Raw genomic sequence first — 16,213 nt, forward strand, 5'->3', positions numbered from 1 at the left:
AAATACCATTCCTGGTTTGCTGTATGAAACACACATTGCAGCATGGTGAAACTAGCAAAGTATTGACTGGTTTGAAAGAATTTCTTATGTACGTTTCTATTTTATGTTCCTTCATTTAACAGTTTCAGGAGAATCTAATTTGGGAGGTGGGAGTAGGCAGTCTGGTTGGTCTGGCAAAACCTTTGTGCTGTTAAAAATCCAAAGAGGTGGCTGGGTGCGGTGGCTCACACTTGTAATCCCAGAGCTTTGGGAGGCCAAGGCGGGTGGATCACTGGAGGTCAGGAGTTTGAGACTACCCTGGCCAACATGGTGAAACCCTATCTCTACTAAAAATATAAAAATTCATTGGGTGTGGTGGCATGCACCTGTAATCCCAGCTACTTGGGAGGCTGAGGCTGGAGAATCGCTTGAACCCAGGAGGCGGAGGTTACAGTGAGCCAAGACCAAGCCATTGCACTCCAGCCTGAGCAACAGAGCAAGACTCCGTTTCCAAAAAAAAAAAAAAAAAAAATCCAAAGCACTTTCCTAGACATTTTTTCCACCATACACTGATTCTAAGGAGGTATGACAAAAACTTGTCATATAGACGATCCATCTTTTATAAATCTCTTTTATATTTCTAACTACATACTCGCTGCTTATTTCATGAGTTATTGGTCTTTTAATTTCAAAAGTAATTCAAAACATAATACTCTTTCAAAAAGAACCTCACACATATACCTCTTCTTGTGTTTCTCAATAGGCTTTAAAAATCAATTTGAGATACTTCTCAATTTTAGCCAAACTCTGTTTTTCCTGGTTAACTGGGACTTTTACAATAAGCAGAAGAAAGAGCAAGAGTGAAATGTGTGTGTAATTGAATTCAGCTCCACTGATAGCAGGCCAGGTGGCTGAGGGCAAACTTCTTTTTTCTTTACAGAAAAAGGGTGATTGATCTTCTGTATTTAGTAAAACACAAACTCAAGAAGCTGGAACTATAAAAGAAAGGAGGTTGGACGCACAACTTCTAATGTCTTTTAAAACTTCAAGAATCTCTTACCCTTTACTTTGCCATATTTAGAACTCTCCCGAGAATGAACCCATTCAACTATCCAGTCCTGTGCCCAAGGCCCCTCACTGTTAAGTAGGTCTTCCCTCTTCCAATGTAAAACTAGTATGCCACAAGACAATGACATTTGTTCTCATTTGTGACTCTAGGCTACTAAAGTTGAGAGGTGAAGCCAGATGGACTTCTGGATCAAGTGGGGACTTGGAGAACTTTTCTGTCTTACAAGAGGATTGTAAAATGCACCAATCAGCACTCTGTAGCTAGGATTGTAAAACGCACCAATCAGCGCTCTGTGGCTAGCAAGAGGTTTGTAAAATGCACCAATCAGTGCTCTGTAAAAATGCACCAATCAGCGCTCTGTGACTAGCTAGAGGTTTGTAAAATGGACCAATCAGCACTCTGTAAAATGGACCAATCAGCACTCTATAAAATGGACCGATCAACGGGATGTGGGCAGAGACAAATAAGGGAATAAAAGCTGGCCACCCCAGCCAGCAGCGGCAACCTGTTTGGGTCACCTTCCATGCTGTGAAAGCTTTGTTCTTTCGCTCTCCACAATAAATCTTGCTGCTGCTCACTCTTTGGGTCTGTCCCACCTTTAAGAGCTGTAACACTCACCGCAAAGGTCCACGGCTTCATTCTTGAAGTGAGCGAGTCCAAGAACCCACCAGAAGGAACCAACTCCAGACACAAAGCCACCAGCCCAGCCCCTAATCTCTCTCAACTCTTCAGGCTGAGCCTCGAAATAAATTCTCATTCATTCTCTACCCATGAAAGGAGAGGCAATGATACATTCACAGTCTTCATCTGGTGCCTCCCTCCCACCATATCTCTCTGCAAGACAGACAGTTTCTCCTGGTACTTAGCTCCTCAGCTTCCCACCAGCTCCTCACTCAAATGCCTTCTTTAGAAGAAGAGTTGGGAGAGACAGGCTAAGGATTCTGTGATGAAAATGAGAGTGATGCTCCTTTTAGCTAAGGAGGATGACATCACTTACCAACACTTTCATCCTACCCCATCCCATCTCCCATCTATTTTCTGGCCTGGGTAGCAGAAACACAGTACCTAACTTGCTAAGGAGCAAAGCAGAGGGTTGAGAAACGTCTCTTGCATTCCTGCTTCTGAATCTTAAAGCAAGAAGGAGCTGCTTATGATAGAGGCAGGATAATTTTAGTGGCATGAGAAATCAGAAGATACTGTGCTTAGAGGGGGAATATGTTGGAGGGTGTCACAAATATGCTCACCCCAACATCTGAGTGATCTTAAATTCTGCAAACAAGGAACAACAATGGAGTGAGAGAACAGGCGGCAGGCAGTGAATATTTCATATGAAAGTGGAGGGCCCATTACTGGTTCTGGTGGGACCAGAAATTTGTGTACAGCCTCCATAAAATAAAAGTTATATGATCCTATTCAACAAGGATCTCTGTAAGAAGGATCGTTTCAAGTGCCTGTAATAGTCAGGCACTTTTATGTCATTTACATATTTTATTTAATTCTTGCAAATGGCCTATAAGATAGATATTATCTGTATTTAAGAAAAAAAAAAAAAAACACTGACATTCAAAGAGTTTTAGCGAGAGCTAGGACTTTGAACCCAGATCTGCTTGGTTCTATTTCTACCACATTTAGAATTAATGTAGGGCCAGAAATAGGATTCTTTGGTTTTGTCTTTTAATCAATGTGCAGGTAACCTGGCTACCAAGAGTTAGGACATGAGCTTATCCTTAAAGCCTACATAACAAAGTAGATTACGTTATAAAGCACGTAGTAGTTGCCCTATATCTGTTAGCTGCTGTTGTTCACAAATCATACTGCAAATTACCTTGGTGTATGACCACCAGTTGAGACTTTTGCCAATAACTACTAAATGATTTCTCAATCTTGTCTAGAAAAAAACACAAGTGTATAGTGGTCCTCAGTCCATCAGATAAATCCCTGGTCAGTTTAGACGCTGCTTAGGCACTTCAGTGCAAACACCCTGTTCCTTATATTGGTATCCTGGACGTCAACATAAGCAGAAGTACCTTGGATCACCAAAGGATCAAGTCTTCCAAGTTATTTATAACGGGGAATTTCTCAAATTTAGTGTTATTGACTACTAAAGGATACTTTGGTGAGTAGACATGTCTCCCACCTTACTTACATGGTGACAGAGTTCAATTACATAATTAATACAACAGCCAATAATCCAATACCAGGTGTTTTGACAAGTTACCATCACCTGAATTTAAAACCTCTATGAACAATCTGCCTATAAAGGCACGAAGTTCTGAAAACATTAACTTACTATTGCTGATGCTCTCTAAATGCTTCTCTTCTAAGGTTTTCTTGAAGTCTTTTTTTCTCCTCCAGTTTATTGCTCTGAAATTGCAAATATCAAAACATAACTCATTAAGGATGCTTTAAGCAGAGTCATGATGCTAAAGTTACCCAAGGTCCAAAATCCTAAGGTTCAACTGGCCTTGATAGTCTAATGCAGTATCCTGCTAGAGGCTCCAAGATGGTAGTCCCTGTCAGACCCATGGGCACTGCACTGAAAGCCAGGAGCTCCAAGTTCTTTCCACCGCTCCCCTCTCCCAACTTGATTGGTATAATCACAGAACCAGCATTTTGTGTTTTTATTCTTTAGTTCAAATGATAGCAACATTTATTTTTTAAGCAGTGCTTTCAAAATGTTTTAATGAAAACATGAAATTTCCATACCAAGTATGTTAAATTAAAATTATAATAAATGGTTAAACAGCTCACACAAAATTTATATATACACTCACATTCTACTAAAGTATTCGAGAAGAGATTTTCAGTAAGACAACCCAACTCCCTTCTGACTTAGTATCAGATACTTAAAGCTGTTGAGGGACTGAACAGCACAGGTCATAAAAAAAGCCATCCACTTGAATAGAAAATAGATCTTTTTTTTAATTAGCTGTTTGGAGAGCCTGGAGATAAAGGCCTTCATATTTGATATTACTGTCACCATGGCTCTGGCATAGTTTAATCCAATTTAAATAACCCAGGAATGTTTACTTTTTGCTCACCATGACACACTGTCATTTTTTAACTTGCTATGACCTATGAAAAACAAGTAAAATTCCTAGACAACAAATTTAATGGAGAGTTGAAACACATTCTACTATCCAGGAGGATCATGAAGTTTTAAATGAATCCAAGAGAGACAGTAAGGAGCTGGGGTTGCTTTAATAAAAATTGGATTTGCCCAGAAGAGGACCAGTGAAAGGAGAATAATGGAAATCATCACTTTCAAGGCCAAACATAAGTCTGGTTCCATCTTTCAAAGAAATGAAGAAACTGCTTGTATTGTTCATTTCCATGAAAGTCTTCATTCACTCAAAACTAATTACTAGTCCCATTTTGAAAGGCAAAATGGATGATGATTTCAGTTTCAGAAAAATACTAAAGGAAATTTACTACAGTCAAAGAAAATCAATTATAAGGCAAGCAACTGGATTATTAATGAAACACAGAATTCTAGGAGGCAAACTAATGGAAAATTGTAAAACCAAATAAACATGATTCTAGTCTAGGAAAAAATCCTGACTCATGAGCACAAAAGTGTTCGATTGTGATGAGTTCCCTGCCCTCCAGGGTGGGGACTGGGGGGTCGTGGTGGATCTAAAAGGGTGAAAGACAGCAAGCAAGCAGTAAGTGTTGATTAAACCAGTATTCAGAATGCTACTCAGAGAACAGTGAGAAAGCCAAAAACAGCTAGAGACAAAAGGCTGGATTCCTTTAGCAAGGTTAGAAATTGAGACCACTGATTTTAACCTTTTCACTAATAGATTCCAACTCACAAACAGTCATACAGTAGCTAAATTTTATCCAACAAAAGTCTGTTTATGGCAGGGCGCGGTGACTCACGCCTGTAATCCCAGATCTTTGGGAGGCCGAGGCGGGCGGATCATCTGAGGTCAGGAGTTCAAGACCAGTCTGGCCAACATGGTGAAATCTCATCTCTACTACAAATTTAAAAATTAGCCAGTCGTGGTGGCAGGCACCTGTAATCCAAGCTACTCGGGAGGCTGAGGTAGGAGAATCTCTTGAACTCGGGAGGCAGAGGTTGCAATGAGTCAAGATCGTGCCATTGCACTCCAGCCTGGGCTTTTTTTTTTCATCTCAGAAGAAAAAAAAAAAAAAACAACATTTGTTTATGCCTCAGCAGAAGTTGATAGTTGATGAAGAAGTATTTTAGAGGGAGAAAAAAGTAGTAGTAGTAGTATTTCTGGAGTAGTTGAAAAATTGTATTCAATCCCTATTCATATCAAATGCCTGTTATATGCTCGGTACCATGTTAGATGCTGGGAATACAGCTACGAACAGAGAAGTGCCCATTCTGGAAAATGTTACAGTGTCGTTGGGGACACAGACAAAAAAGAAATGATGGCAGTATGCTAAACACATTAGGGGACAGCAGTTTGCAAATAACAGTAAGAATGCAGAAAAAGCACTTATATGGATTGTCAGGAAATGCTCTCAAAAGTTCCACAGTAACTCAATGCCTACTTAATGTTAGACTCCATCCTGAGCACGAGAGCCAAGAAGCGGAATAACACTGGGAATGTGGTTTCTAACTTTGGGTAAGCTGCATGTTATGAGGGTGCTTCTTTCTATGGAGAGTGGACTCACAGCTTTCTTCATATTCCCCAAAGAGCTGATGACCAAATAAAAGGATAAATACCATGGCTCTAATGAGAGATAGAAATTCTATATCCAACCCAATCTTAAGCAAGAGTGTTTCAGGAGGAGGAGAAGGTAGGAACAGGGTTACTACACTCCATTATATGGGTTGTTCAGCCCATGGGGTCCCAGCAGGCGGGAGGGGAGTAGGAAAGGAAAAATAGAGCCAGTGTTCAGCTCACCAAGATTTGTACTGCAGCATGTGGCTGCTTTAGCGCAGAGGAGGTGTCTTTTTCTGTGTCTCACAAAGGCACTATCTATCACCAGTCTGAGCACCCACAGAATTGACCGCCTGGATGGAGAATTGGTCTCTAATTTGCACAAAGGCAACCATGGGCTGGTAGTAACCCTGGACAGGAAAGGGGCATTCCCAGAACTTACGTTTTTAATATACAAAGGTACAAGAGAATATGTTAGCTCAAGGAAACCCAAGAAGCTCATGGATAAATTGAACAATATTTATAGAGAGAGGAGTAGAAGATAAGGTTGAGAAAGTAAGAAGGAATAATTATATAGGAACGTACGTGCCAAGTAAAGGAGTTTGGACTTTATGAAACCCAACAGTAAGCCATTATATTAAGCAGGAAAGGAAGTGGCTCACTCTTATAGCAACATGGAGGTTAAACTGCAGCAAGGGCCACAAATACACGAGAACCCCTGGGGTGATTCTCACAGTAATCTAGGCCATAAATTACAAGCCCCAAGTTAAGTCAGCAGGTACAGGGAAGAGAGAAGAAAGGACAGTCTTCAGAAAAACTTAAGGGACAGAAATAATAGGAAGCATGATGATAGGGATATGGGATGAGTAAGAAAAGGAGGAAGAGTCTAAGATTACTATCATTTAAGAGCATCAGAATGAACATATGAGTTCAATTTTGAATTTATTGGATTTGAGGTATACTTGTGGAATATTTAGGGAGAAATATCAAGCATGTGGTAAAATATATGGTTCTGGAATTTAGAAATATGGTCTGGCCTGAAGATATGGACTGCAGAAATCAGTACAAACAATAACTAGATCCTTAAATGTGGAATTTTTCATCTAAGGAGAGGGGGCCTAGGCCCAGCAGTATCAGAGGAGACCAAGGGATGGGATCTGGTAAGCATCAATAGTGGAAAAACAAGTACAAGGAAAGGATCCCAGGGACATTCAGGAGGGTGGAATTTGAAGGACAGAGTACTTAATAGTTAATTTTAAATTTTAATTTTATTTATGTATTTATTTATTTATTTGAGACAAGGTCTTGCTCTGTCACCCAGGCTGCAGTGCAGTGGTGCCATCTGGGCTCACTGCAACCTCTGCCTCCCAGGTTCAAGTGATCTTCATGCCTCATCCTCCTGAGTAACTGGGATTACAGGTACATACCACCACACCTGGCTAATATATGTGTTTTTGTAGAGATGGGGTCTCACCATGTTTCCCAGGCTGCTCTTGAACTCCTGGGATCAAGCAATTGGCCCGCCTTAGCTCCCAAAGTGCTGGGATTGCAGGCATGAGCCACCACACCCAGCCTTAATATTTAATTTTACACAGAGCAAAAATAAGTGAGGAATTTAAGAATCTTTACTGGGATCTTTTCTTTCTTTCTTTTTAAGAGCTGGGGTTTCACCATGTTGCCCAGACTGGTCTCAAAGCTCTGGGCTCAAGCAATCCTTCCTTCTTGGCCTCCCAGTGTCCTGGGATTACAGGCATGAATCACTCCGCCCAGCTGGATTTTTCAGTTAAGAACACCGTTGGTGATCTTAGGTAGATTAGAACCAGAGAAGCATTAGAAAGAAAAGCCAAATTCAGCTCACCAACAAATGAGGAATCAGAGAAGGAAAGGAATCAGAGAAGGTAAGTTCTTAAGCTAGCTGATCCATACATCTCCTGGGGAACATTTTTTTAAAAATAGAGATTCTTTGGTTCAGGTGATTGTCCACAGACTGACATTTGGGAACCAAATATGGTAGAGGAGTCTTTCAAGAAGTTCGAACCATAATGCTTGGGACAGAGGAGTTGAAAGCAGACCACTATATGGAAGATTTGTTTTTAAGGTGAGAGATTTGAGTAAGATTAAATCCTGAGGAAGAAAAACAAAAACAAAACAAACAACAAAACAAGAAAGTGAGAGGAGAAAGGGAGCTTAACTGATAGAGAAGCAAGGTCCCTGGGGAGACCGGAGGGAAGATGAAATGGTGAACACATGTGGAAGAATCCATGGTACCAATGAGGAAAAGGACTTTCTGATTCCTCCTGAGATAGGATGGGGGTAGGTGCAGCAAAGGGAGAGTAAGAAAAGAGAAAAATAAAGATACTTAAGGCTGGCGACCTTTATTTCCTATGAAGTGAGAGACAAGGTCACGTGCTGCAAATGAAAGGAGAGCATAAGAATATAAAGCCAGCAAGGATTTTGGTAATTGGGTTTGGTTCCCAGTTACAATGCAAAGAAAAAAAAATGCTGGGCATTGGGCATTGTGAAAGACCCAGCTGAGATCAAATCTCAGAAATGTAGTGTGGCAAAAGAAAAAACAAAAGTCACATATGTTTTTCTCTCCAGCAACTTCATTCATGTGGGTTTAGTAGAAATGAAATAATTGAACCCATCCAATTCATGCATAAAAATAATAATACTCTCTATGCCCCCCTTCCAAGAGGTTGATATAATAGATTCCAACAAGATAGTGTTAAAGCACTTCTTTACATTTATAATTAGGTTAGGGTACTTTACTGAGTGCTTACCAAGCGCTAGGTATTGTACTAAGGGCTGTGCATGTATTGCATCCTCTAGTCCTACCAGTCTCACTATTACATTATTATACCCATTTTACAAATAAGGGAAGTGAAGCACAGAAAACCTATCAGCCTACACTCTTAGTACCACATGTTTATTTCAGAGATATTAACATTACCACATTATGGGGTTAATTAGTGAGATCCTATTACATTTCAATAACCAAAGGCTTAATGCTTCCACCAAGTCATCCACAAAGAAATGCATGATGTAGGAACCACATTTCTTGGAAACACTGATGTTCCCTGAAAGTTTTCAGAAATGGAAATGTTTCCCAATTTATATAAACAACATTGAAATAATTTCCTCATGTTGAGTTTACCCCTAAAATTGTTCTTAAACTGTTAGCCCTTGCTACTACTTGCTTCCTAGAAATAAGAAAGCAACAAGTGTGATTCCTTAACATGTACCTGTATGCAGCTCTGCATCTAATATGCATAACTTATTTTCTACCAGTTAGTTCCTACTTCACCGTATAGCATTAAAACTAACTGTGCTTCTCAGTGTCTGCATGAAACACTGTGACTTCCAGTGCTTCAAATGACTTTCACAGCCATAGCTTACTGGAAAGAGCAAGGAAAGGTGTTGGAAGCCACTCAGATCTTTAGCTGGTTTCCTGAATTCTCTGAGGTTATGATACCAAGAGGTTGGGGAATCAAATGAAGTATAGTTGGTCCTCCTTATCTGTGAGTTCCATATCTGCTGACTCAACCAACTTCAGATGGAAAATATTCAGGGGATGAGGAATAGACGGTTGCATCTATACCGAATATGTAAGACTATTTTCTTGTCATTATTCCCTAAACAATACAGTGTAACAACTATTTACACAACATTTACATCATATTAGGTATTATAAATAATCTAGAGATGACTTAAAGCATACAGAAGGATGTACATATGCTATTGCAAATACTACTCCATTTTATATAGGATTTTGATATCCATTGTGTTGTGGGGGCAGGGGGAGGCAGCAACCAATCTCCCATGTCTAAAGGATGGCTGTATCTGGAAACTATACAATACCGTATATTATCTCAAACATATGTAGATCGAAGGCAGAATAAGATGAACCCAGGAAATTGAGAAAGTCTTTAAAATGGAGTTAGAAGATTTTCATATTTTAGGTTTGTGGGTATTATGAAAGTCTGGGAAAATAAAATTATTATTTATCATGTGATTATGGGGGGAAAATGTGATTTACTCCCATAGCACTAAATTTGGGTGAAATGCTTGCTGTGGGGAGTTAGGAAAACCTGTCTATTTATACTGAAAGAACCAGTGGCAAAACACTTGCATCTGGTAGACTGCTTTTTTACTCTAATGCTCTAATGTCTTAGAGACGTTGTCTCTGCTTTATAGATTTCTTGGAAAAGAAATTAATGCATCATTATAAAACCACATGAGTAGTATTAGTTTCCTATTGCTGCTATAATAAATTACCACAAAGTTAACAGCTTAAAACAATACAAATTTATTATCTTACAGCTCTGGAGGTCAGAAGTACAAAATGGGTCTCAATGGGCTAAAATCAAGGTGCCAGAAAGGCTGTGTTCCTTCTGGAGGCTCGAAGGAAAATAATCAGTTTCCTGGTCTTTTCCAGCTTCTAGAGGCTACCCACATTCCTGGGCTAATGGCCCCTTCCTACATCTTCAAAGCCAGCAGTGGTGGGCTGAGTCTTTCTCCTGGTATCATCTCTTCGTTCTCTATCTCCCTCTCCCAATTTTAAGGACCGCTGTGATTATATTGGGCACCTGGATATTGCAGGATACGCTATTTCAAGGTCAGTTGATTAGCAACCCTAATTCCACCTGTGACCTTAATCCCCTTACCCATGTAAGGAAACATGTTCCTAGGTTCAGGGATAAAACGTGGACATCTTGGGGTGGAGCATTATTCTGCCCACTACATGAATTATAATCTATTTTTAAATCAATAAATATCATACACACAATAGGCCAGCTATTTCCCCAAATCTTTGCTCTCCCTAGCCCTCTGAGGTTTGGCTTTAGAACGTGGGTGGTAGGGGAGGGTAAGAAAATACCTTTTTCATTCAGTGCTAAGCAGTGGTGTGCTGGTCAACATTTAATCAGGTCTAGCAGGTAGGAGGAGGAGGGGAAATTAATCTGTAGCATTCACTGATTTCCACATCGTAAATATTTTCCACCACAGTTGGTTTCAAACTGACAATGATGAAGCCAAGTAGCTCAAAAAAATCCTGAAAATGTGACAATTCTCACAGTACAAGGCAGTACAAGGAAGCTACAGAACATCACTGAAGTATATATACTGTGACAGACTCTAGTCTAGGGAATGCAAGTTACATTCCTGAACTGAATACAACTCAAGTATACCAGTGCTGTCTCCAAATTTCCCTTTGTACCCATAGGATTAACTCTTCCTGGGCCCCACTGACATGACTGGATACTAAAGAGCTGGTTGACTTTCACACCTTTCTGTCTATTAAGGATCAAAGAACATGCACAAATGCTGGCAAGGAATCCAGTCTACTCTTCCCTCACTAAATGCTGCACACAGAGATGACGACCAATCAGAATAAGACCCAGTGTCCCCTGACTTCTTTTGGGAGAGAAGGAAATGAAGGGCAGAAGGGGACCAGCAGCCAGTGGGGGAAGACCAGAGACAAGGCTAGAGGCTCTTGGGTGGCAATAGGCTGCTTGGATTCTACTTGGCTCAGAGTTTACTGGGCAGCAGCCATTTGCCTGGGGAGGAGGGCAGCGTGTTTGCAGGCTGATGTCCATGTGTGTGTTTGCTGTGCATTTTAAAATATAAGTGCTCCATAAGCACAGCCATTATCACTTCCCTCGGCCATTTCCACACTGGCAATGTGAAATATGTCATTTCTAGATGGCTAATGTTCATTTTTCTTATCTGACACAAGCTACTAACTAGGCTCACATTTAACATGAAAAGCTACAGATTTATCTACAACAGGGAAGGCTAGGATCATGGTGACGGTGCAGGCCAATCAGCCAGAGAAATCACATCTGTGGAAGAACAAGGATGGGTCACCCCTTCTTTTGCAAGGTCATTTAAATTAATGCTCCTCGAGCTTTTATGTGCACAGGAATTACCTGGGGAGCTTGTTAAAATGCAGATTCTGATTCAGTAGGTCTGAGGTAGGGCTCAAGATTCTGCTCTTCTAACAAACTCCCAGATGATGCCAATGGTGCTTGTTCAAGGGCCATATTTTCAATGGGAACGGTCTACAGGTCAACTCTCTCTCCCCATCTCTCACATCCTGGCAAATTTATGCCAACAGAATTACAGTTATCATATTAGGAAAGGGAAAAACACTACTTTTAGACAATGTTTAAACAGTTTAGGCCAGGCATGGTGGCTCATTCCTGTAATCCCAGCACTTTGGGAGGCCAAGGCAGGTGGATCCCTTGAGCCCAAGAGTTCGAGACCAGCCTTGGCAACATGGTGAAACCCTCCCTGTCTCTACAAAAAATACAAAAAAAAAAAAAAAAATAGCTATAGTGGTGTTAACCTGTAGTCCCAGCTACTCAGGAGGCTGAGGTGGGAGGATTGCCTGACCCCAGGAGACTGAGGCTGCAGTGAGCTGTGATCACACCACTGCACTCCAGCCTGTGCAACAGAGTGAGACCCTGTCTCAGAAAAAAAAAAGAAAGGAAACAGTTTCAACCACAAACATTTATGAATAGCGTACATTATTGACCCATGAAGAAATTAGCTGTAAATGACCCACACGCCAGCCAATTATGGGTATTAAATGACAACGAATAAATGATCTTTAGGACAAGAGGTTGCAATACAATAATTATTAAGGGTCTGCAAGCCTCTTCACCCTGTTCCTGGTGATGACTTAACAATTGTCTTTGTTCTACCTGAAATACAGGCTATGCTCCGTAAAGGCAGTGCCTCCTCTAAAATCACAAGACCTAAGCATGCATCTTCCTTTGAAGGATAAAATGGAAGGAAAAAAATTGGATGAGGAAAAGAAGAGTGGGGAATAGAAAGAGAGAGAGAGAGAAAGATGGATAAATTTTTAAAGTTACTATAATAAAAATCTTCTACAACGAAACTATAATTGTTGATCAGCAAATGTGAACTAATCCTCCTCCTCCTTACCTTCTCTCTCTGAATTGCCTTCATTTTTTGGAGTTCAGCTTCTTCAGCTTCCTTCTTGATTCTTACAGATTCTTCTCTTTTTAGCTAAATTGTATTGAAATTACAGAGAACAAAAACAGTTACCATTTTTCAGTCTGAACTCTGGAACACAAAATTATGATGAAAGGCAAATTACAGTATTGTTTGTGCTATACCTCACCATGATTATAGGTTGTTACTTCAAGCTACTTAGATCACAGAGAATGGCCGGGCTACATCTTCTGCCCGTGAAATTTCTGTCTTTGTGTTTCTTCCTTGATCTGTCTCTTTTTCAATGTCTCTGTCTTTGTCTATCTCTGTCTCTCTCTGTGTGTATGTGTGTGTGGTGTGTGTGTGTACTGGGGAGGGAAAAGGGAAAATAATTTTTCCTGATTACAAAACTCAGTGTTCATTGTAAAAATCGCTGGGAATCTTAAATATTTTTTGTACTACTTCCATGACTGGCATGCAGTAAACAAATCCATATTCTTAGAACCAAAACATTCCAAATGTTATAGACTTTAAACTATAGTTAAACATAGTTAACTTAAATGAAAAAAATAATTCCCTTAATCAAGGGTCATGTTGAGTGATAAAGGGCTTAGGTAAGAATTGAAGGTATCCATCTCTTCACTTCTCACTTCCTGAGAGCTTTGATTTTGAAAGCTGCCTTTTGCAACTGGTTGGAAGGTTTTATACTTTTGGTAAAGTTACTGTGTTATTTCACGGTTACTTGAAAGAGCTGGTACTCATATTCCTTACCAAAATTCAACTAAAAGAGATGAATTCTGACCTTTTGCTGATATTTAGATTGCATCAGCTGGAGTTGTTGTTTCTGTCTGACTTCAGTTTCTGACTGGCTTCCACCTTAGGAAAAAAAAAATCCATGAAGGTGAAACATAAATATTAAGCTGAAATGTCAGCCATCGAGGACTAATTAATACATAATAAATCTATAACATGAGTTCCCTTAACATTCTCATGCTCTTGCAAGTAAGAACATAACCAGTTTTCCAAGAAGACCTTAAAGAAGGGGAATCACTTAGAAGAAAGAGCTGGATAGAAAGAGGAGACCATATTTTTAAAACAAAAGAGCACTTTTACTAAGGTTTTTCAATCATGTAGGTATTAAAGTTTTCACTTGGATTGAAATCATACCTAAAGGTCTGTGCTAAACAGAAGAAATAGTGCCTGTCTTGGAAATTGTAGAATATTCCTCCTGCTTGAATATGACCATGCCCGAACCTAGTAAAGATGGTGATCAAAGGTGCTTCTATTGCTTTTCTTCTTCTAACTCTATTGCCTTATATTCAAGCAGCAAGGCTCAGGAGGCTCTCAGAGGTCTTGCCACTAGACAAGCATGTAGTCTTTATAACCCAGTTTCTAAAAATACAATGGGAATATTCTAGTTAGTAACTGATCATCAATCCATACTATTTATTGTTCTTTCCTTATATAGTCAAAATAAAAACATGGATGTTAGATTATTTACTTGCTCTCTCTTAAACCTAAAAGAATTTGGGGCCAGAAATCCTGGCAGCTTGACAATCATCTAAGAATTGCCATTTAGGGAATTCTCAGTGTTTATGCAAGCTTGGTGTGCGTATTATAAAGATTCCTTTGAAATAATTCTCTGGTGCTTTGGTCACTAAAAGTGTCAGCTCTCTGAAAGATTCACTCTCACAGAAGATGCATTAAAACAATTTGTGTTCACTATAAATCTTATAATTGAACTGAGAAAGATACCATAGGGACTTTTCTTCTGAGATCTGAAAGATATATAAGGCCTGTTTGGTGTTGGCCCTTTGACTGCTATTGTGGGGGATGGGGGATGTTTCTTTCAAAACAGTAAGGAATGTTGACACTTTTCTCTAATGTTACAGCAACTTGTAGTATCTCCTGCAACCATTCCAATATTGTAAGGGGTAGAGAAATAGAGGAGGAGTTGAAAATTAGAAGAAATGGAGAGAGCCAGATGTCTAAGCATTTACAAGTTTTGTTCAAAACTCATCTCAAAGTTTAATACATTCTATAATTTTCTTTTCTACCCCCAAGTCCCTCCCACACACACATACCTGACTAACCCTAGATAATGCATATAACAGGAAGTCAAAATGAGAATCCTGCTCATTTTCTGCTAAGGCTTCAAGACAACAGATGTCGAGCACTTCAAATTCCAAAGGGAGGTAATGGCCCCTCAAAGCAGGATCTGCAAGGAGGTAACTGAAACCTACCTTGGGGAACCTTAACTAACTTCAGCCTATAAAAGAGGTTGGTTAGGTCAAAGGGAGGCAGAAATCTGAGGAAAGATGTCATTCTGAATTCTATGTCTTCTGTGTTTTGAGGAAGGAGAAATCTTCACACCAGATGAGCAGGAGAAGTTTAATGAAAATCAGCTGGAGACCTCAACCTGCATTTTTAAGAGTCTGAGGGTCTTATTGGATTCATGCCTAGAACAGTTAGAGCCTAAAGGTATAAGGCTGTTGTCCATTGGCCACTGAGATGAGTCCTCAAGAAGAGGTAGCTACATTACAAATGGCCCACATTCACAGTTTATGAAAAGAAATAATGCACAAGTATTTCCTGTACTTTTAATGTGATTCTCATGAAAGAGAATGCCAACCTAAAGCCATCTAAAGGGACTTGCCTATGAGGGCCATGTCAAGAACAATGGAACCCTAAAAGGAGTCTACCAAGAGCCAACAGTGAGGCCAAGCCCTGCCGACAGGAGAGGAAATCGTCTGTATCAGGGAAATCCAGGTGGGAGATGGGTGGCAGAGAGTGGGGGATGCTGAAAAACTCGAAGATTCCCAGGAAGAAGAACGAGCAGTCAGTGTAAACCTAGGCTCAAAGAAACAAGGATCACTGCATTACGAACCCCGACCTCTCTTATCTCCCTCCACTTCCCCCTTCAATCCTAGAAAGGTCAGAATCTGGGAACAGAGCCGTGAATAGAGAAAAGTCCAGCCACACCCTGTTCTACTTGCTGGATTCCTACCTGAAACAGGCCTGGGTTAGAGCAGGGGAGAAGCTCTCATCTCCATTAGTAACAGAATTTTGATCAGTACCTAAGACTGAACATTAATTACTGAAATGAGACTGTTTTAGGCCTAGGATTAGCTAGGTCACTCTACTGTTTGAGAGAGACCAAAAAGCTTTAATTTCTCACATCATCCAAAAAGCCTGAGAAAGACTGGTCTCACATAGCCAATCTCAGGGGCCAAGCTAGGAAAGATTAAAGCTGTTTTCTGATTGTACCCTTCGAGTCTGGCTCATTTGCACAAAGGAGGCACTTGAGATTAGCCCTTTTCACGAAATACAGTGGGATGATGATAATATTACTATTACTTCCTCTCATTAAATAATTTCCAAATTAGATTATTTTTACCTATGTTCTTGGTGGGGGGGGGGCAGGGTGTGGGGAGGGAACTTCTCTAAAACTGTCACAACCGTAAGTGGCCCCTGACACAAGACATGCTTGTATTAACTAAATCTGTGGACACTGTGTGTCCAACCCTTTAAATTTTCGGCTGCTGATAGAAGAGAAAAAGCAAAGAAA

The 16,213-nt window shown here is 40.1% G+C and overlaps 1 protein-coding gene across 3 annotated transcripts in view; it reads right to left on the reverse strand.

Annotated features, from left to right (window-relative positions):
* The window catches only part of EPSTI1 (epithelial stromal interaction 1), a 103,750-nt gene that overhangs the window by 63,550 nt on the left and 23,987 nt on the right, over nt 1-16,213 (reverse strand). For all 3 annotated transcript variants that reach the window (XM_003805932.6, XM_063595930.1, XM_024927452.4), the window contains 3 exons: nt 13,448-13,521; nt 12,637-12,720; nt 3,339-3,412 (listed from right to left, as the gene is read on the reverse strand). In XM_003805932.6, the coding sequence (XP_003805980.1) occupies nt 3,339-3,412; nt 12,637-12,720; nt 13,448-13,521 (232 nt within the window). The remainder of the gene's footprint in view (nt 1-3,338; nt 3,413-12,636; nt 12,721-13,447; nt 13,522-16,213) is intronic.

The sequence above is a fragment of the Pan paniscus genome, chromosome 14, assembly GCF_029289425.2.
Source record: "Pan paniscus chromosome 14, NHGRI_mPanPan1-v2.0_pri, whole genome shotgun sequence".
NCBI lineage: Eukaryota > Metazoa > Chordata > Mammalia > Primates > Hominidae > Pan > Pan paniscus.